We start from the raw sequence: 26,997 nt of genomic DNA, 5'->3' as shown, positions 1-26,997 counted from the left end.
AACCAGTGTGGTTATTGGAGGTCACAGTTACTGAGAATTCTAAAATGTTACATAGTTAGGTTGATAAAAAGACACAAGTCCATCTAAATGATGGTTAAAAGATCGGCAATAAAAAAAAATTTGAGGATGAAATTGTATTCTTTGAATAATCTGAAAATCTGTTTTGGTTTTCTGAGCTTTAAGTGGATGTAAACCTGATTCATGAAATATGACCTAAGCACATCTACCTGTAGTGCTTACTTATCTCTCTCCAAAGCAATAAGTCCTGTGTCTTCCTGCAGTTTTAGTATGATAACTTCTGACAAGTTCTCCGTCAACCAAGATAAAACCAGCCTGAAATATGTGTTGTGGGAGGTTGCTATAAATAGATAAGTGGAGAGCTTGTCTTGTCACAGCACAGCTCTGCAAGTCTCTGCCTATGTGGAGTGGGGGTGTGTGCCTTACCTCCAATCAGCTGTCTTGGCTATATGCCAATAATTCACTCCCAGTGCTGAACAGGTTGAAAAAATCTCTAACAGGATGTGCACTTTCTAAAGCATATATAAAGCTGAAGACAGCGGATATGCATGCATTCACATGTAAAACTTATGTAGGGAGATTCATTTAATCCCTGTGTATCATCTGAGGCTGTTCACTTCACTGGGTATATGTGAGGGTTTGCATCCACTTTAAGTAATGCAGGTTAATACCTGTTGTAATTTTCACAGTAATAGGCATTAGATTGATACAGTGCCATTTATTTTGAATGGCACCCCAATACACCTTCCCAACACACCTACATTGCAGAGCACCGCAGCACATGGTAACACACTAACATACAATGCCAAAAATGTTTTAGAATCCATTGCTGGGCCAAAGTGATGTGTTAGGCAGCCCATTCAAATGAAAGGGCTGCTATAATGCAACGCACATTCAAGCACAAGGTACTCATTGGTAACACACAAGTGCTAACCACACCACAATAGACTGGGCTGTTGTAGATGGGCTCCTTCTAAAAATGAGAAAGACACAACCTGGAACATAAAATCAATACCCAAAATATTGTTGGCTATTCCTTTACAACTCCAAACCCCTCTTTCTGAGTAGTCCCACTAGTTCATAAGTGTACTCAGCCTGGAGCACTGTTACCTAATGTTGTCAGGCAATGGACGCTATAGCACCCATGGTTGCGATAAGCCTAACTTCATACATGGGGATAACACAATCTTACCACTAAGGTATTTGGAAACTTAAACAGGTCGAAGGTCAAGTTAGCCACTTTAACGTAGCAGTAAACCTCCAGAGCCCAAGGTGACCTTCACAACTAAGCCCCAACAGGAGACATCTATCTCATTGGCCAAATGCACACTCCACAGTCTCATGTGCTGGACCAATGCATGGCTCCTGACAACCTTTAATTGGAGGGGATGACCCAAAAAAATAGGAGTCGATAGCTCATACAATCAGTATGGGGACCCCAAATCCCAGAAAAAGAGAGAGAGAAAATAAAAAGGGGACAGACAGAAAAGATCTAAAAAGAAAAGAAAGGAAAAAGAAGAGAAGAAAAGACGTGCCAACGCCTCCAACCCAGACCACTGTCTAAATCAAGGGTGCACTGGTGTCTCCCGACAGATATCGAATCAAGGGCTCCAGGTTTGCTCAAACTGCTTTAGTTTGTCGTTCAGTATTGGTGATAGCCTTTCATTAACCATAATACAATTTAGCCCATACCAAGTCCATAGGTAACACTGCCGACTTCCATGACCTGGCTAAGGCTAACTTTGCAGCCACAAAAATAAACAAGATCAACCTGTATGCATGTCTCGGGGTTCTCCACAGGGCCACATAACAGTGAGGGAATACATTAAGTTTTAGATTCTGATCCAAAAATCGCTTCACCTTGGGGTATTGCCACATATATGGAAAGCAGTCCCCTCCTGACCACATCCTCAGAAGCAGAGCAGAGAAGCTCCTGAGACATAAGCAGCAATCCTAGATGACACCATATACCAATGCATAATTACTTTATAATTGGCTTCAATTATAGAAGTGTTAATAAGCGACCTAGATTTAGAGTTAGCTTGTACCAATCGTCTATTTCCAAAACTTCACTTTAATTTATTGCAAAATCAATTTATTGTACAGTGCATGTTATTTACATATGAACCTAATTTATTTCATATAAGTATACTTTATTGGGACATTTGAAGACATAGTAAGTTTAGCATTTTTGTCAGCACCTTAAGGAATTATATACATTACTTATTTATTGCACTGTTTATGTACTGTGACCAGTACTTATCGAGTTTTTGCACATTTTAATCAGCACTTTATTTTAGTCAATACTCACAGCAGTTTTTTGCACACAATAGCCAGCACTTTACTATTACATTTATTAACACAATATTTTATCTATACCAGCGCCTTTTTACCTTTTTTAGTCATTGTATTTATACAATTAAAGGGGCAGCAGATGAATTATAGATCCAACCAATAATAACAAGGCGCCTTCACATTAACAACAGATCAATTTAAAAAAATGTGTTATTTGGGTATAGCAGAAAATTTCAGCCTCTGGTAGCTGGTATTTGCCCCTTGGAACTTGCTTTGACAATGATCCCCTATGATCACAGAAGTCTGCAATTCTCACAAACCTTTTGTTAATCCACCATTCAAAGGCTCGAGGGGTGAGGCCCAGGGTGAAGTCCCAAAGAGTGGCACCAGGATTATAAGGGTATTTGAAGTTGTAAACCCTGGCTAGCCTATCCCACAATCCAAGGGAAAATGAAAGGGATGGGCGTTAAATGGTAGGTCTGTCATTAAAAGGCAGCCACATCAAGAGCAATATCGATCTATCTGGACATGAACAGGATTCTGCTTGCATCCATAGAGCATAGGGCCCTGTAGTATTAAAGCAAGCTCCCAGACCTGTTCTCTTTCTTGGAGTGTATAGGGTACACTTTTTCACCCGAGGCCTCTGAGCCCCCCAAATGAATGATAAGTTGATAACATATTTTTTTTTGGATGTATGCAGATCACTCATACTAATTGCCACAGGAATAATATGGAACAAATATAAGTCATGGAAGAACATTCATTTTCAAATGTGTAAGCCTGCTTAAGGGCATTTACTTTCTTTACTCCAATGAAATATTTAGGGCCTGGGACTTGAGCTGAGTTAACATGAAGACCTGATATCTGCACAAACAGCCGCAAAATTGCCTGCACATTGGAATAGAGGTAATAGGAGAAGACAGCAGCATCAAGATGTCTTCCCCGAAGAGAGCACATTTATGCCCTCTGTCTCCACAATCTACGCCCCGAATATAAGCACAATTGCGGATATTATTGGTCAGAGGTTTTAGTGCCAAAATAAACAGTTGCAGGGACAGAGGGCAACCCTGTCTGATACTCCTATGTATTGTCAGCCTTTGTGATCTATCACCCTTAACCATCACAGGTTTCATGGTGGTGTTGTACAGGACTCAGCGCATCAAAATAAATCTTGGACCAAACCCATAGCGTGCCAAAACATACAGAAGATATTCCAAAGAAAGGGAATCAAAAGCTTTATGCACATCTGATAATAACATGCTTGGTCTAATCCCTTTCATGTCCCAGTCCAAGTGAATAGCTGAGATAATATCTTTGACCCGCCACATCTGATCAGAAGCTTGTCTATTAGGTACAAATCCCGTTTGGTCAGGATGAATATTGAGGGCAAGAAAAGAATTAAGTCTAGTAGTGAGGATGTTCAGAATTATTTTCCGGTCCACAATTATTGAGGGAATTAGTCTATAGCTGGCACAGTCTTTGTGGTTCTCCCGTGGTTATGTATGACATTAATGAAAGCTGTATTCACCTGAGTGGGAAGGGTACTACCCCTCTGCATTGCATTAAATAGAGAGCACAAATGTTGCGCAAATAATTCACAATATTTCCTAAAATAATGGCCAGAAAAGCCACCTGGGCCTGGTGCTTCAGATGGATTTAGGCTTTTGATAGCCTTCTGAACTCCCACTTCTGTGAATTCTGAGTCTATTAGCTCCATATGGGCCTGTTTTAGTGAAGGGAGGGGAACATCGTGAAAAAATTTGTCCGCAAGTGTGCTTTGGATTTACGCAGAACGTATTGTAGATTTTGAGACAGTTGGTCATTTTTTTAGACAAAGTCTTGGGAACACTGGCGTAAAAACCCGGGGGACCAGTTTCCTCCCAAGCAGCGTGGTCAGCTTATCCCTCATTTTGTAGTACCGATGATGTGACCAATGGATGTACTTTTCTGCCTCTGTAGTCAAGCTCAGGTTTAAAACTATGCAGGCCTGGTTAGTTGTATGCCTAATGTCTATCTGGAGAGACTTCCGCTGTTCTGCCTGAAGCCATAGCACCTCTGACTCCTGTTGCTGAATCTCGCTTTCCCTATTGCACTTATTCCTTGCTACAATCTGGATAAGCTTGCCCCGAATGACAGCCTTAATGGGCTGCCCAATTAGTAATGGGGGAAGAATCCAATAGGACATACTCCCAAAAAAAAAGAAAAAATTGCGCAAATCTTGCTCAATTTCCCCAAAGATCACTGGATCATTGAGTAACGAGGCATTCAGGCGCCAAGAAAACGGTGGCAGTTAAGACCATAAGTTGGATAGGGTTAACCTGACGGGGGAGTGATCTAAACAAGTGTTGTAAGGATTTTAACCTGAGATTAAAAATGACAGCATAGGAGCAAGAGCAAGAATATGATCGATATGCAAATATGTACCATGGACGTGTTAATAGTAGGTATAGTAACAAGTTGACGGGTTAAATTCTCTTCAAGTATTAATTAGGCCATAATGATGAAACAGCTTAGCCATCCTACAGCTCTGTTTGGGAATCTTTTTAAGAACTGCTTTGCAAGGATCAGATTTATCTAGCACGTGATCAAGTGGAAGGTTGCTGTCTTGCTGTCCCCCCCCCCCCCCCCCCCAGAACCACATGCCCCACTGTTTGAGGCAGCAATATCTCCAGCATGTCCCTAAAAAAGTCAGTTTGGCCCGTATTTGGAGCATAATAACATATAAAGGCGACGGATTGACCGTTAATTTTGCTCACCACCATGACACATCTACCTTTATTACTGTCAAGTTGCTATAGAGATAGGAGATGGGTGTCTGGTGTGTCTGGGGAAAGTGGATGACCATGTGATCTTTTTATTCGCTGTTTTTAATTACAAATAAAGGTCTTTTAATCCTTTTGCTGTCACAATGTATTCCATATGTCAGCAGCAGGGGGGTGTTGACACACCGTGTGTGCATTTCTGAGAAGCTGATTGTTAGCTGACAGATAGAAGCAATCAGGCAGCTATACAGCAGCTGGATCACTTCCACACACTACAGCAACACTGTCTCCCCCTTGCGCACACCTTTGCCATATTTCTTGGATGTTTTGCTCCAATCAGGATTTGGTCTGAATTGCAAGGAGGGCTCCTTGAAAAAAATATAAAAAACTTCTGTAGTCCACAAAACATCTATATACAAATAGGGGCACTAAAACTGAAAAGATAGGTAAAGGGGGTACCCCACACAAAAAAAGCAAGAAAAAAATGCATGCCCCCCCCCCCCCCCCCCCAAATACACAAATTTTCAGCTTTTAGCGCTGTCACACTTTGAATGACAATTGCGCGGTCATGCAACACTTTACACAAATTGCTAAAAAAAAAAAAAATGGAAATGTGGAAACAAAACTTAAACATTTTTTATAGTTTGTTATAAAATTTGCAAATAGGTAATTTTTCTCCTTAACTGATGTGTCCTGATGAGGCTGCACTGATGGGCACTAATAGGTGACACTGATGGGAACTGATAGGTGGTACTGATGGGCACTGATGAGGTGCCACTGGTGGGCACTGGTGAGGAGGCACTGATGATGCTGCACTGATAGGCAGCACTGATATGTGGCACTGATAGGTGGCACTGATGGCCATTGATAGGCACTAGAAGGCGGCACTGATGATCACTGATTGGCAGCACTGGTGGGCACTGATTGGCAGAACTGGTGGACACTGATTCGTAGCACTGGTGGGCACTCTTGGGACTGCACTGATAATCTTAAAACTTAACACGAGCCAATTATCAGCTTTCTTCTTCTTGCCTCACACTGTCACTGTGAAGAAAGAAAATCTGATAACCGGCTTGTGTTTACTTCAGTGATCAGCTGTCATTGAACACATCTAGTCACATGGTAAAGGGCCAGTTTTATTGGCCTTTTACCCTGATCTGTGATCAGTTGAGTCCAAAGGACTCAGCAATCACAGAGCTCACTGCCCTCCCAGCAAATTAGGCCCCCACTGTAGCCGTCTTTCCACTATAGCACGGGCGTGAAGGGGTTAAATATGCATGGACTCAAATGTGTTATGTGTTTATTTACATTGTAGTTTTTTTTTTTGTTAATGAGTAACCAAAATGTGTGTATCATGTGTCCCTTACTCTTTCTTGTTGGGGAAATCCAAGTATCTGAAGGCCTCCTTATTTTAAAGGAGCTTCCAGATTGCAATAAGCCACCCCAGCAGACCCCCACATCCACCTGGCCAGGGATGTGGGGAAGATGCCCTTGTCCTCATCAACAGGGGGCAAGTTTTTTTGCCAGTGGGGGCCCCTGAAAAGGTACCCTCCCAATGATTAGAGCATGCAGTTGGTTCCATTGACTTTTGTGTTTAGGTGAATTATATATGTTTAGATGAATTATATACAGTATATTAACCTATATGTAAATACATATAAACACATAGAGAATTGATTATAAAATAAATTCTGTGTAAATGCCTCATGCATTGCCATGGCCGTCACAAATAATCTGATTAGTGGTCATAATGCTGTATTTCCTCAAATACGTCAATCAGAAAAATATCACATTATGGCCAATAGTTGGAGCTGACAATCATAGGAAATAAACATATTAGACACAATATGGTGATTATTTGTGACAGCTGTGTGAATGCCTCAGGTTTTGAGTTTTACTAAAAATAGACCTCAAAATATGACTAATATAAACACATAATTAAATACATAATAAATATGATACAATCTCACCTTTTGCAGACCAGAAATTTTATTAGGTAAAAATATGAACATGCTGAAATCCTCATTTTCATATGGCAGTTCAATAAACTGAGCATCCATTTCTTCTACAACTCCATGATTAAATCTTTCGGTTTGACTCATCATTGGCACTGTTATTTTTACATCCTAAGACGGAATATAAATAATTGTAAATAAAATATTTTTACATGGGCTTGGACTATGTATTGCATGTATTGTTTCATTAAGGGGAAAAATGTATTCTACTATAAGAAACAATCTTTAATAATAACATAGTTTACATATTAATCCAAGTTGTGCATCTTTTTTTTTAGAGTAAAATAAATATCAGTATAGAGGGAGGAAGTTATTTTCTAAAGGGAAGATCAGTAGGGGACCCACGTTCCAAAAAGGAGTGTGGGCAGCAGGACCATTGCACGCTCTGCTTGCAGGAACTTCACTAGTAAGGGATCCAAAAGACTCCTTTAACAGTTAACAAACAAATCAGTGTCTTTAGTGGTGCAAAAAGGCAATTTGTATTGCACACCTGACAGTGAAAGATGGCCAGAGTCTATGCAAATGAGATTTGGGCGAACTGTTATACTTGTGGTCAATACTTAATGTCATAACCCTGATATGGAAAGTCGGTGTGGTGTGCCTGAACCGACGTAAAGGGGGTAGCCTGTAAATAAAGAGGGCACCCCAAAGGTAAGAGGTTGAGAAAAAAGGGTGAAGGTGGGTGGGGTGACGATCCGAGCAGCAGCAGGCCGGTATAGCAGGGGGGCGGCGCTATAAAGCCCGCTAGCTCCTCCCACAAATACCGGCCTGCGGCCGAACACTTGTGGTCAATACTTAATGTCATAACCCTGATATGGAAAGTCGGTGTGGTGTGCCTGAACCGACGTAAGGGGGTAGCCTATAAATAAAGAGGGCAAAAGAGGAAGCAAACAACACACTTTATTCAATACAACTTCAAGTCACAAGCCTACAAAATGCTAGTCTCAACTCCTTCTCTGGGTGAGGAATATAAACCTGGAAGGCGTCAGACTCCCACCGACCAAGCCTTTTAATGATATGGCCTGGCGTGTTATTCCCGGAGGCAGCCGAAGCCGCACCTATCCGGAAGGAGTGACCAGAGTGCGCTGCAGGGTCCCAACCCAGTCTGATGCAAAGAGTTCGGATGTAGAATATGAACTTGGACGTGGTGAGGGGAACGTCCAGCAGCGTAAAAAGCGGAGCAAGGCTGGGAGAGCTCCGGGTCAGAGCCACAAATTCATCCAACACTTTGATTGGACACCAATGATTCCCTGATGGGTAAAACAGGATGGTAACGGGGCGGCCCACCTGCCTGGTCTTGGTGCACTGGAGTGTCAAAACGTAATGATCCCCCCACTTGACCAGATCTCGTTTGAGGAGACATAAGCGCCCCTCTGCTGTGGAAGCTACCGTAAACTCCCCGGGCCTGAGAAAGCCGTAGAAGGCCAGATACATGGCGGCTTTCACAACTGTATTAGTAAATGGCTCAAAAGGGGGCCGTGTCCAGCAAGTTGGAGAGAGCCCGGAATTTCTCCCCATCAATAGGCAACCGCCTGACCGAGGTATGGTGATCCACCTTGCCAATACCCTTCAGGAGGTTCTTTAGAGGATATGCCCTGAGGAAAGGCAAGGAGTTTGGCTGGAGCGTCAGGACATGGTGTTGGACACCCGCCAGATACAGTTTGATAGTACTGATGGATAATTTAAGCTGGAGGTGGCAAAAGGCAGCAAAGGCGACCATAGTCTGCACCGAGTGGTCGTCCAACCCGAACTCCACTAAAAACCTTTGGAAGATGGACATGGCTCGGTCATAGGCCTTCCTGGTGTTGGATGACACAGCCATACGGGCCAACTCCCGTCCATGCGCCACAATCCGGGCTAGTCCAGGACCAGTTCCTCGAACTCCGGGGTCCGCGTGGGGCATCTGTCGGCCGTCGGGTGGAGGGCGAAGAATACCTGCAATTTGGACCGGGAAAGAGCGTCAGCGGCTGAGTTGGAGTGACCCGGAATATGCTCACAGTACAGAAAAAACTGGTAAGTGGCAGCTACCAAGGTCAGCCTGCGAACCAGCCTCATGATAGTCAGGGATGATGACCGGCCCTTGTTGATAATGTCACAGGCAGCCATGTTGTCACTAAAACATTTGACTGCCATCCCTGACCAGCACCTACCCCAGGTGACAGCTGCCGCCACAATAGGATATAACTCAAACAAAGCTGAGGTCTCCTGGAAAGCCGGTAAGGCAAGTGACTCAGCCGGCCAACTATCCCTGAACCATGAGTCCCCAAAGATGGCCGCGAACCCGGTATTGGCGGCCGCATCCGTCCAAAACACGGGGGACTGGGAAGAGATGGGAGGGATGAACATAGAGATGCCGTTCCAGCTTTCCAGAAACTCAACCCCCATACCCAGGTCCGCCCTGGCAGGGGGATCCAAGTGGGAGATGACGCCCTCCGGAAGACCTGGCAACAACCGCAGCAACCGGGAGATGAAGGACCTGCCCTGGGGGATGATGCGCATGGCAAAGTTCAATGACCCGATCAAGGACTGCAACTCTTTTCTCGAGAAAGACCCTAGTTCCAAAAACCTGCCAACCACCTCACGTAAGCGACTAAGTTTGTCCTCAGGGAGGCTGGACTGCATGGCGACGGAATCCAGGGTAATCCCCAAGAAATCCAACCTGGTGACAGGACCGACCGTCTTACCTGGCGACAGAGGGACCCCCAAGGTGGAAAATAAGGCCATGGTACTCCTCAAACTGACCGGCGTGCAGTTGCTTCGCTCGACCAACAGGAAATCGTCTAAGTAATGCAAGACCGTGGGGCACCTGGATATATTCAGAAGGAGCCAGCAGAGCGCCTCTGCAAAGGTATCGAATATCCTAGGGCTGCTTTTGGACCCAAATGTCAGCCTGATAGCAAAATAATATTTCTCCCTCCACTTAACACCGTGGACGTGCCATAAGGAGAGGTGAATGGGCAGAAGCTTGAAGGCGTTGGCGATATCCGTCTTGCTAAGCCAAGCAGCCCTACCAGCCCCTAAGATGGCCTGGATGGCATTGTCCACGGTGGTATAGTGGAGAGAGAACTCGGCTGAAGGAATAAGGGAATTAAGGCTAGGGTTGGTGGAAGAATGAGGAGCCGACATATCGATTATCAACGTTTTTTATTGGTGCATTTACTCGTAGAGATACCGATGGGGTTGGTACGCCAGGAGGAGAAGGGGGGGGCCGGGAAGGGACCTAACATGAACCCCTCCTGCACTTCCTTCTCAAGCAGTAGGTCCACCGACTGCGGGTCCTCTCTGGCTGACAGCAAGTTGGGACACTCCAATGACCCAGAAGGAAGAGACACCAGCCCCGTGTGGAACCCTCCTGAGAACCCCTGAACCAGATACTCCACCAGGTGAGGAGACGGGTGAGCCTGCAGGTAAAATTCCAACACCTCAACCTTGACCCCGGTTAGTCATTGTTTAGGGTTGATCCTGGACGGACACATGGATTTAGTGTGGGCCCTGAAACAGATGGAACAAATATGGAGCAGCCTGCAGGCACTGAAGCTGCATGCCCCCCGTTAAAATGGTTACAAACCTGGGCCTTACCTAAGAAAACGATGGGACGACCCAGCTTATCCCTAAGGCCACGCTGCTCTGACCTGCCAGCTCCCCCCCCCAGGACCCTGGCCGGGGAGGATTCCGCCTCCAGGGGACAAAGGCTGGCAGAGTGTGAAGTGGAGGAGCATGTGGCACAGGAGGGAGGTGCCAAGCCTGCAAAGTGCCTGCAGAACAGCTCGGTGTCCAAAAGGCTCCAATCAACCCGTACGTTGAATCGAGCCAAGGCCGCCGCAGCCTTGGCCGAGACTGACTTATGAAAGTCAAAGAAGGTGAAACCCCCGTATTTGTGCCCTAGATCCACGACCTTATGCAGGTAAAGATCTAACTCCTCCTGACGATGCGGGAATACAGAACACAATACGTCCCTGTAGATACCGAAGGCCAGGACAAACTCTGGGATAGTGAGTTTCTTGTTGAGCCTAGGGTCCCTGGCCTTCATAACTACGGACAAATCCCCGTAATTGTAGATTTTATTCTCGACCATGTCCTGAGAGGCGATGAGGAGAGCCACCAAGTTTACATCCTTCCCTTCCAAGATATCCTTGCGGAGAGCTGGGGGGACCATGTGGGCCGGGGTGAATATAGGAGAAACCGTAGAAGAGGGCAAGAGGGGAACTGGGGGCCTACCCTGATCACTAGCGGGAACTGGGGTCAGCACCGGCAAGGAAGGGGGAGGACCCCCTTGAGCAGGACTGGCGTCCTCCAGCTTAGTCAGCCTATCTCCGATGGACTGCAGGGAAGACAGGATAGAGTCCAGGGTCCCTTGCATAGCTGACGTACAGCCCTGAGAGCTGGTGCCCAGTCCAGGATCTTCTGGATGTTCCATCATCAACCTGAAAAGTTCCGCTTTCCTTGCCGTGGCTGGGAACGGGATACTCTTTTGGCGTAGCACCGCCGAGATTTTCGGAATGGTCCAAGACCCATATGAACCCAGCGGAGATGGAACCCGACGACCCCTGGGGGTACCAGATCTGACTGGGGTGCTGGGCCTGGCTGGCGTGGAGGGGGATGAAGATCCTTCTTCCAGGATGGCTCCTTGAGGCCCGCTGTTGAAGGAAACAAAAAATAAAACGCCCAAGTCCGATTAACGACCGTAACGTGTTAGGAGAATCACTGGCTGGCTAGCTAGTGCCCAAAGGCGAAAAACTTAACTACCCCGTGATAGGTGAGGCCCTGCTAGATGCCAAGCGGCTGATGAGAGGCTCTACCTATGATTTTGGCCGAGGGGCGTGAGCCACTGGCGTGGTGGCGGGAAAGTTGGCCTCTCGGTGACAGTACAGAATCAAAACGAGTGGCCGTGACAGGTGAGGCCCTAACTATAAACCCATGAGAAGGGTTGAGCGAGGCGCTAGCTTTGGTTTGGCCCGAGGGGCGGGAAAATCTCCGACGAGATTGGGAGGTTGGCCTCGCGGGACAGGCTATGAAGGGGGGGACTATAGGGCCAGCACCTGAACCCTAACAGCCAGTTTAACTCGCCCTACGGGGGAGGGGGGGGGACAAACATGACAAGAACAACACAGTTGGAGTGCAACAGCAAAACAGTGCCTACGAGGAGGACAAACGACATGAAGTGTGGTATGTGCACAGAGGTGATGAAGCCATGACGATGCACAGGAACCAAATGGCGTCCGCAGGTGAATCATAGAAAGTGTGGAACGAGCCTGAAGTGTAACCGGAAGGGGCCTAACCACCGGGCGCAAGCCAGACAAGTGACTAAGCGTGAGGAGGCCAACGAGAAGAACTGGCCTAACAGTGTCTATGGGTGACGCCAGTGGCATCTGTGAAGACTAGATAAGCGGAGCCGTGTGGTACACAAGGAACCTGAACCTGAAGTAGTACCTGATGTCGGCGGCGAAGGACATGAAGAGAACCTGAAGGAAAAAGGCAAACGGTCAAGGGGGGTCACCCATACCCCCCACTAGAAACATGACATGGAACCAGGAACAACACAACCCTGCAATGCTAATGAGACCCCCCCAACCCCCGAGCACCAACCCCCCCCCCCCACACCATACAGCAGAGCGACCCCCCCCCCCCCCAATACCGGGTACCTGTGTAACAGAACCAGGCGCAGTAATGCAGGAGGACATAGATGAGGAACCGAGGCTAGCAGGCAGGCAGTGAGTGCAGGGGAACATGAATAATAAAAGGTAGCCTTGGCCTATCAGAGAGGCAGGCAGTGTGTGCAAGAGCCAGTGTAATGGAGTAGCCGTGGCCTTACAGGGAGGCAGGCAGTGTGTGCAAAAGAGCCTGTGTGATTAGCCGTGGCCTACAGGGAGGCAGGCAGTGTGTGCAAGAGAGTCTGTGTGATTTAGCCGTGGCCTTACAGGGAGGCAGGCAGTGTGTGCAGGAAAGTCTCCCCCCCCCCCCCCCATACCCTGCAGGTACCTGACCCCCTGCTGAACAGCGGGTAGAAGCAGCAGAGTAGAGCTGGCAGCTGGACGTGCAGACGGCGGCCGGAGGCAGAGGAGATGGGGCGGATGGCCGTGAAGGACGAGCACAGCACAGGCGGAGGAAGTGCTGGGATGCGCCGCGGGAATAGGGGAGCCCGGCGCCAGCAGCGGTGTCTCCAGTCACAGGTCCCGACCGGAAGTCCGGTCCACGATACAGCGGTATCCGGCCGACGTCAGGTGACCAACAAGAACACCTGACCAGCCGAGTGACGATCCGAGCAGCAGCAGGCCTCCTCCCACAAATACTGGCCTGCGGCCGAACACTTATCACTAAATTATACATCCATATAATTTATTTATTACAGGTACGTATATAGCGCCATCAATTTACGTAGTGCTTTACACATATACATTGTATATTGTATATTATATTGCATATACTCTTATTTTGTAAAAAGATTGTGGCAGTCATATCATGCAAAAAAGATTAAAGTGAACCTTTCCCCCTTTCTCTAAAAATCACAACAGCAAACAGCTCTGCATGCTGTTATGAAATCGTGTAACATTCATTAGTTTAACATTTTTTTTTTGCTTTTTCTTACATTTACCATTTTTCCACTTCCTGGTTATGGGCCAGGGCCACTGATAAGGCAGTACACCCAGCCCTCCTGTACTGGGCCCAGACTCCATCAGTTCAAAAGGGGGGCCCGGGCACCTGTTGAGCAGGAGGTCCAGCTGTACTATCTTATTGCAGACACCGATCCTCTTCTGCCTCCTCTTGCAGCGCTGCCAGCTTCTCATCTTCCTACTCCCTCCAGCTTCACTGAAGAGGGATTGGTTCTAGCACATGCACCCCCTCCATCTGCTGTCCAGGGCCCCTTTCCCTCTGCATTGCTTCCAGCTTCCCACCTCTCCTCTCTACTGTGGGACAGGGGAATGTTTAAGGATAGAGAGCGGGGGAAGGGGCAGGTAAATATGTAATTTACTGGTCCCTTCCATTCCTGAATAAACACAGTGAGCGATTGGTACCACTCACTCCTGTGTCCATTTGTCACTGATGCATAGTGAACTGTGTTTACTATGCTTCAGTTAGTGAATGAACAGGAAACCTCAGAGCACTTCCTATCCATTCATCTGTGCAGCTGAGGCTACAGAGAAAGGGACTGATATATCTATCCTGTCACTTTTGGCCGGGGAAGGGGGGCCCTGTCAGGTCAGCTGTATGGGGCCCTGTGATTTCTAACAGCAGCCCTGGTTATGGCACTGGTGTTGTCATCCTGGCCTTACAGCTGCATACTGGGAAATTCTAGTCACATGTTCCTGGAGACAGACCCAGAGATCTAGGCAGAGTTGCAGAACGTAAAAGGTGATGGATATATCGAGGGCCGATATGCACTTTCCCCGATATCGGAATCGACCACCAAGGTGACCGATATTGCCGATATTTCAGGAAAGTGCTTGTACCAGAGTGATGCCTGCAGCTAGAGGCATCACCCCAGTACCGATGTCCATAGCCAACGGTCGGCTGTCTTGTAATGACAACCAATGCAGCTGAGAAGCCACTCGGCTGTCATTACAAGGAGCGGGAGGGGACGTCCCCCCCTCCTGCCGTCTTCCGCGGCTCGACCGGGTCTCCCGTCCCACCAGGAGACTCGGGCAACCAGCCTGCATAGCCGCCGAAGATCCGATCAAAGCTGAATTCGGCTCTGATCGGGTCTCAGTGTAAAAACCCGGAAGCGGTGTCATGACATCACTTCCAGGTATTCGGCACCAGATAAAAAAAAATGACAACATTCAAAACAGCCAAACTTGGAGTTTTGAATGCTTTTAAGTGCAAAGGATGGGTTTGGGGTCTGGTTGTCAGGTGATAAAAATTTACAAAAATATCGGCAAATATCGGCCGATACTGATATGCATTGACCAAAATATCGGTATTGGTATCGTCAATGAAAAACCAATATCGGTCGATCACTAAGATGAAGTCATCTGCCCTTAATAAAATGGGCCACAGTAAGAATAATGGGAAAGAACAAGAATGCAAAAAATAAAAAGTCTGCAATTATCTAAAAGTATTTGTTTGCAGTTTGCTATTACAAAACATTTGTAAAGGTGCTTTTGTTGTAATTTTTAAGAGAAAGGGAAAGTTCCTCTTTAATTTCTGCTAACATCATCACCTAATTTCATTATGAGTATTATGCAAAGACACTGGAAAACACACGTCTGTTTTCAAGGCTATAGTTCTTTTTGTTACATATAAAAGTGATGCTTTAGTGGACATACATTTAAAACCATCTAGGTACTACATACATAAAGATGCGTAGAAGATTTAGATTTAAATTCATTATAAAATTCACTGATATGTCAGCAAACCAACCACCACAAAATACTGTTGCTTTCTTGATTTTTTTTTTTTTTTTTTTATTGTATCCAGTATGTTCTTTTACCTCTTTTACATGGAAAGGAGCATTTTTTGTGTTATCCTTTTTAAAAGTTTTCATCCATTTCCCTTTGAAATAAATTACATTTACGAGGACCAGGGAAGTATTCTTATCCAGAGAATTTGGGGCAAACAAATTCTTTATTTTACCTAAAATAAAAAAATAAATTTAGCGGACAAATCTAATATTAAAAAGAACAAAAATGAATAGAAAAAGGCATTAGAAATGTTTGATATGTAATGTTTTACAATTAAAATGCATGGAATGTTCATAGACAAAGAGTCCACCACAACTGTTACTTCAGTTTTTTTATAAACTGGGCATATAAGTCACCTGTCAGTATGTTTCTCAGAGATTTTGTTGGTTACATATTTGTGTGTAAATCCTCAAAAAGGATTTTTATCTCCCTTTTGGTCTGTTAACTATACAGTTAAAAGGGTTTTCCTATAGCTGTTGACCCAAAAAATAGCTGTTGACCCTCCCAGAAATCTTGTGAAATAATTTCCTGTACAGAGAGTGTGCTGACTCTTATCAATTACATTGTTTTTTTTTTTTTTTTTAGCAATCTCAGAGGACTATATAACCTTGCCCCTTTATATTATGGAGAATAAGAGAAGGGCACGGTTCTGTATGTAGTACTATCCTGTTTCTGATGTCCTGATACAAAAACCCTTCTGGACAGCTGAAACAAAACAGAACAATGAAGTGATGTAATCCTAGGACTGTGCTTTATTCACAGGATTATCAGATATGAATAAAAGAAAAAAACTGGAAAAAAGAAAATGAATGCAGCCACCACACTGGTCTGGTAAGAGGCAATATATTAAATGTTTGTTTTTGGGTTTAAATACGTTAAGTTTTAGAGTCTATATTCCTGCGGCAGCCAGTATAAGGTTTCCCATTACCCATGTTTTTTTATGAATTTTCTATAATGGAGAATAAAACAGTAGTAGATGACACGCACAGGTAAACTGGAACTCACATATTTCCAAGGTGGGCAGAAAATGAGTTGGAAAGTATAATCTCATTAATGACATATGAAAGAAACCAAGGGCTGAATCAGCTGACCAGGGTCCACCAATAAAAAAGTTCTATCACGTACCATTTGTTTCGGCTTCAACCCAGGTGTTTATGTCTTCTCTTGTTTTTTCCTCAAAATCAACAGACTTTAGGTTTGCCTTATAGAGTGTCTGAGCAGACTCTAGATAACTCTAAAAAAAGGAATGAACACATTAAAAACTGCCTCTTTATCAGATTTCAGAAATCCAAAAACAGACCATTAGGCTAGCCATACATCATACAATTTTCCTACAATGTTGAGTAAAATTTTCTTTAGATTTATCTTTAACTATTAAGTACAAAGGCCTGCCTAATTGGATACAACTGTAAGTGTTGTTTAGTTTTGACCTACTATTATATGTTTTTTGGTAAATCTAACAGAAAATTGTACAAGAAAATTGAACATGTATGGCCAGCCTTACTCCTACTAGACCTAACACAAATAAAAAGGGCACAAAACCTTTAAGGCACTCTATCACATAAAAGGCTAGCAACATTCACAAATACATAGGTGTGCACACCAAAGCTCAAATACGTATGCGTGTGTGTGCATGTGTATATATACTGATGGTGTCAGTAGAGCAGTGGATGGTGTCAGTAGAGTGAGTTCGGTGTAAGGCAGTGGAAGGTAACAGCAGTTTTTATTTTTATTATTTTATTTTTTATTAGTTTTTACAATTTTTTAATTATTTTTTTTTACAATTTTTTTAGGAGCCCAGTAAGGGGGTTTTTGTGAAATATTAGGGGTCTAAAAGGGTGGAATCTGCATCACACAGGGTGATTAATGTGCGTCCAGGCACACCCTGTGTGCACGCCTATGCACAAATACCTGTTGTGAAATTCCTATATTGTGAAATATGCTCTATATGTCATTGTATTAACACAATAAGTGACAATTGTTTTGACAGCAGGAAAGAGAGACTGATGAAAAGCAACTATTAAATTGAATTGGTTTCTTTGCCCACTCAAACCCAAGTACAAATAGACGGCTGGATTCGTATTTTCTATGGGTCAATAAAATTGTCACTGGGCACAATGGTCTTCAGTTGGACAGCGCTCCATAGAACAGTAACTCTTCTCAGAAACCGGGAATAGCCCCAAAAGAGCATTTTCTGCCTTTGCTAACACTGGCTTATGACCTGCCCTCCTGAAACTGCGCCAAGCAGTAAATCGCAATGCAGGTCAATTTGCGTATTTGAGTCAGTTTAAGAATAGTCAACATTCCTAAGCCTGTGTGTTTGGCCCCCAATCACATTGGCTTTTTTCTGCTATGAATTCATTTTTCTTATTGACAACCTCGGACTCTTGGTTGTTGGTTTTGAACTTCCATTGCATTGTATGTCTTTGCCCATTCAAGGCACAGTAACAGGTTCTCTTTATAGCACAACTCCTCTGTTTCTAATATTTACATTCCCCATGCTACCTTGATGCCCCATTTGTTGCAGCTCAGGCAAAAGCCTGTGTTGAAACTTCCACAGGCTTTTGCACCTTGGGCCTGGCAATTGGCTTGGGTGCTGAACACTGCGTTGCAGGAGGGAGGTAAGAAGATAACTCGTAAGGTAAGAAGATAACATGTTCTCCCAAAACTGGAAGGGCTGGGTATTAGTACTGTGGCAGAGGAGGTAGGCTATATGAAGCAGTTTTTATTTTGCTCTAAAGCTGAAAGTAACTACTTTTTTTAAGGGTAAATTTAGTAGACTCACTTGAGACCATGTAAATCAAGAAAGTTGACTGCCACACTGCTCTAATTAAATCAAAACTGCGGTTCCCTGCAGACCAACTTACTTTTAGGATGGGGAAATTCATTTTAGTGAAAAGTCCATTACCAATTTTCAACTCTGAATCACTTGCAGTCTTCAACTTGGTAAGCAATGCCTTTAGTTTGTTGTGTACATCTGGAACCACAATCCAACTTTCAGATGCCTAGTGGAAACAAGTGGAAAACAAATAACAAACAATGTTGATCAATGTATATGAAAACACTGAGCTCCCCTACTATATTCCTTAACTAAAATCAAGGTTGGCCAGTAATTTTCTAAGTGGCCAAACATTTTTCGTTTTGAATAATGTAATCTGTTTTTTTTTTTTCATCCTATTGGGGAGATCTCTAGAAAGTGATGGGAGTTCCCCTCTAAGGGTTTATTTACACTGATGGTGTGGTTCAGGATTTTAGGGAATATGCAAAGCGGTGAGAAGCTAACGTAACGCCTTCTCATCATCTGTGAAACGCTCTCTTATACGTGATCCACTGCAGGCGGTGAGGAGGTATTATGTCACCTCCTCATCCCTTACTTTAACCCTTAAAATCCTGTATCACAGCACAGCAAATGTGTGCATTTGAACGGGTTGCGTTCACTACTGCCCACCTAAAGAGATAATATTTTCCACACTGTGATGCAAAGCATTGTGGTAGCATCATGTGAACACCCCTGTCCACTGCCTTTTCAGTTTAAGTAGGATGTATTGGGGGGGGGGGGGCAGTAAAAAGACATCTCAAGCACTTGTTTTCACCACCACCTAACTGCAAGTGTAAAGTTAGTCTTAGAAAGCTGCCACCAAAACAAGTGTCCTTCTTGAAAGACTTAGCCCCACCTCCTGGTGACAACTGTAAAATGTTGGATCTTCCACTTCCACTTGTGGGCCAAAAAGAGAAGAAACTTCAATGATTCCAACTACTTTTGCACACAATTAGATGATTCAAGTGATTACAGCTTTGCTGAACTTGAATCAAGCCCATGAAGTCACTAGCTGTCTGCACAAATGTGTCCATTCATTTGTTTTATTAGGCACCACACTAATACAAGCACTGTGCAAAAGGTAATACTCCCTGGAATCCAACCAGTAAAATTATTTATTGCCTTACATGTTTCATTACATAAAATACAAGGTCATTGTAGTATCCTGATTTCTTACTGTCTGTCCACATTCATCACCAGACTGTGTGCTGCCAGCTTCATGTGTTTCTGGAGAACCGGTTTCAGAAATGTGAAGAACCTAAAAAATGAATTTTCATCATAATGAGTTATAAGCATTAACCAGAAATAACAATTAACTCTTGAGTAATTCTCTGCATCCTTGCTACAATTGGTTGCAGAAAACTTGATTTAAGGTCAACATGAAAATGCTCTAATGTTGGCACAATTGCAGTGGCTGCTGGCTAGCATTAATAGCTCACTGATTGGTTTCACTTGCTACCTAAAATTGTTCTTTGATTACAACTGTCAAACAATATTTTAATCAATCTTTCATTATGAGCATTTGAAATACTTTTACCTGGCAGCCACAATATGTGCACAAAGATACCAACTTTGCATTTAGGCATTTTTTCACAAAGTGGGGTTTAATATTTAAAGTCCAATAGCCTGTTTTCTTTGCAAGGGAATTCTCACTTTGCAGGGAATTTCTCCAGCGCTTAGTGAATGAGGTATAGTTCTGTTGACTACCGTAAATCATGTGCAAGCAAAAAAACTGTTTCTTAATTATTTTTTTTCCTTCTACTTGATGGGGTATTCTTTGTAAAATGACATTTCACCACATTCAATAAGCTCTGGAGAACATTTGCTGCAAAGTGCAAAATGAAATCCCTATTTACCTTTCGTAAATTAATTCCTGTATGTTCTGTTCTGTCTTATGTTTTCCTTCCAATTAAACAAAAGGTAGTGGTCAGAAAGTGTAAGAAAATTTTAAACTTAATAAAAAGTATTTGATAAAAAAAAGAAAAAAAGAAACATTGTTTTCAGCAATGCTTTACGAACATCATTTTATAATTCTGACAAAATAGGTGGGTGCTTTTCCTGTTTCTTTAAAATGTTTAGAATTTGTATATAGCACAACATTTATTCAACCGTGGGAAATGTTCTATGGTGCTGCTTGAGTAGCAAATCATTTTTTGCACTTTTCCAGACTTCTCATCTATGAACATAGTGGTGGATTACACTGTAATACGTTGAGTGGTAACTGTTACAATTTATGTCTCACACTTTCAGTCTGGCATGGCACAAAAATTGCACAATTGACACATTAACCACTTAAGCCCCGGAGGATTTGGCTGCTAAACGACCAGGGGGTATTTTGCGATTCGGCACTGCGTGATTTAACGGACAATTTGTGCGGTCGTGCGACGCTGTACCTAAACAAATTTGACGTCCTTTTTTTCCCACAAACAGAGCTTTCTTTTGGTGGTATTTGATCACCTGTGCGCATTTTACTTTTTGCGCTATAAACAAAAAAAGAGCGTAAATTTTGCAAAAATAACAATATTTTTCACATTTTTTTATATGAAATTCCCCCCAAAAAAATGTAAAAATCAAAATTTTTTAACATTTTCGGCCAATTTGTTTTATGCTACATATGTTTGGTAAAAAAAAATCGCAAAAAGCATATTTTTATTGGTTTGCGCAAAAGTTATCGCGTTTACTAACAAAGTGAAAGATTTTTGTTGTTTTTTTTTTAACGCGTAATGGCGGCGATCTGCGATTTTTTTTGCGGTACTGCGACATTGGGACGGACAGATCGGACCCTTGACTGACATTTTTGACACTTTTGGGGTTACCAGTGACATTTCTACAGTAATCAGTGCTATAAATATGCACTGCTACTGTAAAAATACACTGGTAGTGAAGGGGTTAACTTTATTTGAGAGGGAGGGGCTGTGTGTGTCCCTAGGGGCGTGATTCTTACTGTGATTGGCTGTGACTTGAGGTGTAAGGACACTGATCAACGGTTCTACATAGTAGAACCGTGTGATCAGTGTTTTTACACCAAGGAGAATGAAAGGCAGCTTGTTTACACAAGCTGCCTGACTTTCTCCCTCTCCCCGACGATCGCCGAGTGACCGGCGGACATCGGGTCCGCCGGTCACGCGCGCGGGGGGGTCCGTGACCGCGCGGGAGCGCGCCTCCGGCGGCGCGCGCTCGCTCGCTCGCTCCCCAGACCCTCCCAGGCTAGTGACGTTAATTAACGTCACTTTGCCTGTGAGGGGCTGACCGCCGTAGTAAATTTACTTGCGGCGGTCGGCAAGCGGTTAAGAGAAATAAAATGGTGAGAATTGCTTACCTGTTTTTCTCATTTATTGTGGCATGTGGCAAGATTGGCTCATGCTTAGCCGCCCTATCAATTGTGGTACTGAACTGTACTGAGCATTTAGAGTATTGCAGATAGAAATAGCCTACATTCATACAGGTGCATATACAGTAGATGAAGAAGTTATCTCCACTAAAACAATGGACAGCGTCTCTGCACTAGGGCCTACAATATCACTCATATGACTAGCCCAACAAAGTGCGGTGGCACATACACAGTTCCTTAGTTCCTTCCCTCTCATTTATGAACATAGGGATGGGTTGTCTTAGTCACTCAGAGATTCCACAACAAATTGGAAATCTAGATTGGTAAAAATGTTCACTTCAAATGTTGGTAAGGATCATTTCTGCCCCTAAAATGCACTCATAAATAGCCCAGTTTTCAGTCAAGCATTGTATTGTGTTGTGTCCTGGATCAGGGGAAGAATCAAGTTATTTTTAATCTGACTAAATCTAATATGTTTATACAGTACTAGGGTCCTTGGTCAGAATCGCAATAAGGACACTACCCGCATGGCATTTGCATGTTCATCCTGTGCTTTTGTGGGTTTCCTCTGAAAACTCTGGTTGCCTCCTAAACTTCAAAGAGATGCTGGTAGGTTAATTAGTTCCTGTCTCACTTGGCCCTAGTATGTGTATGCATGAATACATGTGTGGTAGGGCCCTTTGATTGTGAAGGTACAAAATACACCGATCAGCCATAACTTTATGACCACCCACCTTATATTGAGTAGGTCCCCCTTTAGCTGCCTAAACAGCCCCGACCCATCAAAGCATGGATGTCACTAGACCTGGTATCTGGCATGATGCCATCAGTAGCAGATCCTTTAAGCCTTGTAAGTTGCAAGGTGGGGCCTTAATGAATCAGGCTTGTATTTCCAGCACATCCCACAAATGCTTGTTAGAATTGAGATTTGGAGAATTCAGGTCAACACCTCAAACTCATTACTGGTGATGATTCATCAGACTAGGCCACGTTCTTCCATTGGTCTATGGTCCAGTTCTGAAGCTTACAAGCCCATCGTAAGAGCTTTAGGCTGTGGACACGGGTGAGCATGAGCACCCTGACCAGTCTTTGGCTAAGCAGCCCCACACAACAAACGACAAAGCTAATTTGTCTGCTTTAACACAGCTTCAGTGACAACATTTCATTGTAACAAGATAATAATTGTTATTCACTAATTTTGTCAGTGGTCATAAAGTTATGGCTGATCAATGCATGTAAAGCACCGTGTAAATTGTTAGCGCAATATAAATACCTGTAGTAAACAAGTAGGTGTTTGTTATACTTTCTTTTTTTTTGCAACATTTTTACCATTTAGCTGCCTAAAGTTCACTTTTTCATAACATTTTCATAACTAATGTTTCACTTTTATCATAACATTTCAATCACTTGATAACAATTGTTCTTACCTTCTCTATCTGATAGGCTGTGTCTCCTTTTGCTCCAAGCAACACTAAAGACAATGAAGCAGCAAGGCTCACAGGGGAGCAGAGAATGTTGCTATCTCTGTTGGAGCTGTTTATCTCTTTTAAAATGTCCAATGCAAATTCACTGATGCTCTTGTTAATGGGTTCCATGGTTACCTAAATTACACTGACAGAATAAAAGCATATCATTTAATTCACCAGTATATTTTGAAATCTATGGGGTTGATATGCTAAAAAAATCTCATTAAGTGGGATTTATTAGAGTAGAAAATGTTCAATTATCTAAGTGAACAAAGGAAAGCTGTGTTTCCCTCAATGATCAAATCCTGATCAAACAAAATGCCATCTTTTTACATTTCTCCTGCATTGCTCCATTTTGTTCAATAAAGTGATACTGAACACACACTGTTTAATCACTTAAGCCCCGTACACACGTACCGATTGTCGGCCGTAAATATTCGGCCGGCGACCGATCGGCCGATTGTAGGCTTGTTAGTATGATGCTTCCGACAGCCGACAGCGCATTTTCGGCCTAACAATCTGTCGTGCAAGCATTAAAATTTTTGTTGGCCAACACCAGAACGGCCGATTGTTCCTCAGTCAGTACAGAATTCGGCCGACAGACAGCAGATTAGCAAGACAGGCATGCTCAGAAAAGAAAAAAAGACAAGGAAAGTTAACCATCACATGACATCACTTCTGCAGTCGGCTGTTGTTGGCCGACAAAATTCGTGTGCAGTCTTTTGCAGTTTTCAACAGACACGACAGCCCTGGACAAAAGACGGCCGATCGTTCGGCCAACGATCGCTACGTGTGAACGGGGCTTTAAAGTGGAGTTCCACCCAAAAGTGGAACTTCTGCTCTTTTGCTTCCTCCCCCCCCCCTATGGTGCCACATTTGGCACCTTCCAGGGGGGAGGGGGGAACGGGTACCTGTTTTTGACAGGCACCCTTCCCCACTTCTGGGACACGGAGCCCCGGCCGTCCGTCCCGGAAGTCCCGCCCCCTCCTCCTTCCCCTGCCGCCGAGCCAATAGAGATGAGCAGCACGCTTCGCGCACTAGGTACCTGGGTGTTCCCTTACCGGCAATGGCGGTGGCAGCACCATTGAAACAGCAGCTGTGGTGCCAATATCGCTGGACTCCAGGACAGGTAAGTGTCCTAATATTAAAAGTCAGAAGCTACAGTATGTGTAGCTGCTGACTTTTAATTTTTGGAGGGGAAGGCGGAACTCCGCTTTAAGGACCAGGGCTATTTCTGCCATTTGTTGTTTACAAGTTAAAATCAGCATTTATTGCTAGAAAATTACTTAGAACCCCCAAACATTATATATATATATATATATATATATATATATATATATATATATATTTTTTTTAGCAAAGACTCTGGATAATAAAATGGCGGTCGTTTCAATATTCTTTGTCATGCTGTATTTGCACAGCGATCTTTCAAACGCAATTTTTTGGGAAAAAATACTGCATTTAAAAAAAACTAAACAGTAAAGGCAGCCCAATTTTTTTGTATATTGTGAAAGATGATGTCATGCCGAGTAAATAGATACCTAACATGTTACAGTTTAAAATTGCACACGCTCATGGAATGGCGACAAAATACGTTACTTAAAAATCGCCATAGGCAAATCTTTTAACGGTTACCAGTTTAAAGTTACAGAGGAGGTCTTTTTCAATAACTATTTCTCTCGCTCTGGCAATCGTGGTGATACCTTACATGTGTGATTTGAACACTGTTTTTATTTGCGGGCGCAACTTGCGCAACGTACGTATTCATTTTCTTTTGTGCGCGAGCTCATGGGGACGGGGTCGCTTTAAATATTTTTTTTTCCTATTTATTTTTCTACATTTTTTATTTTTAACACTGTTTTTAATCACCTCCCACCCGGCCACTGTACATATACGGCCAGGTGGGAGTCTCGTCCTTCTGATCAGACGTTCCCGAACGTCCTGAAGAAGGAGCGAGATTGCGCCGCCGCGGGCACGTGCAGCGACGCAAGCTCAATGTGCCTGTGTCCCTCGGACACATAGCAACAAGTTTTGGTAGGAGGGCCCTGTGATTGGCCCTTCTGATCACATGACGGCTGTGTCCAATCACAGCCGTCATGTAATGTAAATTTATTTATTTCAGGTTCTTATATAGCGCTGTCAATTTACGCAGCACTTTACATATACATTGCACATTCACATCAGTCCTGCCCTCAAGGAGCTTACAACCTAAGGTCCCTAACTCACATTCATACATAGATAGTAGGGCCAATTTTATACAGGATCCAATTAACCTACCAGCATGTCTTTGGAGTGTGGGAGGAAACCCACGCAGGCACAGGGAGAACATGCAAACTCCAGGCAGGTAGTGTCGTGGTTGGGATTCAAACCAGCAACCCTCTTGCTGCTAGGTGAAAGTGCTAACCACTACACCACTGTGCCACCCAGCCATTGTAATGTCTTTGATCTCTTCTTCTCTTCACACAGATCCTGTCAGTGAGGAGAAGAAGAGACGATCTGTGCTGCAGCCAGGGGATGAGTGAGTTTGAAGCATTCTTTTTGCTAATTACTCACTGATCACAGGGGGGATTTGTGCTGGTAATCAGAACATTGATTACCAGTGCAGACCCGGGGGGGAGGTGCCACTAGAGCCACCAGGGATTTCCACCCATGACCACCAGGGATACCCACCATGGCCACCAGGGATGGTAATGAGGGCTCAGAGAGCATGCCAGTGGTGCCCTCCCATCAGTGCTGCCCACCATTGCCATCTATCAGTGCTGCCCACCAGTGCTCATTATTGCCATCTATCAGTGCCGCCCACCAGTTCCCATTATTGCCCACCAGTGCTGCCTATCAGTGCCCATCAGCGCCGTCCATCAGTGCCGCCTATCAGTGCCAATCAGTGCTGCCTACCAGTGCCCATCAGTGCCTCCTATCAGTGCCCATCAGTGCTGCCTATCAGTGCCCACCAATGCTGCATATCAGTGCTACCTATCAGTGCAACATATCATTGCCCATCAGTGCTGCATATCAGTGCTGCCTATCAGTGCCCATCAGTGCTGCATAACAGTGCCACCTCATCAGTGCCACCCCATCAGTGCCTCCTCATCAGTGCCTGTTAGTGCGGCCTCATCATTGCTCATCAGTACAGGAAAAAACGTATCTATTTACAAAATTTTATAACATAAACAAAAAAACTTTTTTTTTTCACTTTTTGGTCTTTTTTTATTTGTGTACCAAAAAAGAAAAAAAACTTGCGGTGATCAAATACGACCAAAAGAAAGCTCTATTTGTGGGGAAAAAAATGACATAAAATTGGTTTAGGTACAGTGTTGCATGACCGCACAATTGTCATTCAAAATGCAACAGCGCTAAAAGCTATAAATTGGCCTGGGCAGGAAGGGGGTCCTGTATGGAAATGGTTAAAAAAATGTTTTTATACATCTGATCACTTTTATTGCTGTCACAAACAATGTAAACATCCCTAGGCAGTGACAGGTACTCTTTATGGAGGGATCGGGGGTCTAAAAGACCCCAGACCCCTCCACTGCACTTTAAAGTATTCAAAATGCCGAAATAGGCATTTTTGAATACTAACTTTTTTTTAAAATTGGCAGCTGAATAAACCAGAAGTGGTGTTGCTTCCGGGTTACATGATCGGAGACCCGATCAAAGACGAATCTGGCTTTGTTCAGGACTCACACCAGCCGGCGGACGTGCTGGCTGGTTGCTCGGGTCTCCCGGTGGGACGGGAAACCTGGGCAGAGCCATGGAAGGCAGTAGGAGGGGGAGGATAATGGCCAAGCAGCTGCTGAGATGCATCGACTGTTATCTTCTGAAAGCCAACCGCTCTAAAAAAAGGAAGCCGAGTTGATGCCTGCACTGCAGGTATCATCTCAGTACAAACACTT

General features: G+C 44.0%; 1 protein-coding gene across 1 annotated transcript in view; it reads right to left on the bottom strand.

The window, feature by feature from the left end:
* The window catches only part of LOC309556500 (leukocyte elastase inhibitor-like), a 114,063-nt gene extending 95,575 nt beyond the window's left edge, over nt 1-18,488 (bottom strand). Inside the window, exons 1-4 of the mRNA XM_082258950.1 lie at nt 18,357-18,488; nt 16,615-16,723; nt 15,519-15,661; nt 7,046-7,201 (exon numbers count right to left, since the gene is read on the bottom strand). Coding sequence (XP_082115076.1) covers nt 7,046-7,201; nt 15,519-15,661; nt 16,615-16,723; nt 18,357-18,377 — 429 coding nt within the window. The 5' untranslated portion in view covers nt 18,378-18,488. The remainder of the gene's footprint in view (nt 1-7,045; nt 7,202-15,518; nt 15,662-16,614; nt 16,724-18,356) is intronic.
* Between the last annotated feature and the right edge of the window lie 8,509 nt (nt 18,489-26,997).

Source organism: Pelophylax lessonae (genome assembly GCF_965119305.1).
Source record: "Pelophylax lessonae genome assembly, chromosome: 5".
In the NCBI taxonomy this organism is placed as follows: Eukaryota; Metazoa; Chordata; class Amphibia; order Anura; family Ranidae; genus Pelophylax; species Pelophylax lessonae.
This window is presented reverse-complemented; position numbering and strand designations above follow the sequence as displayed.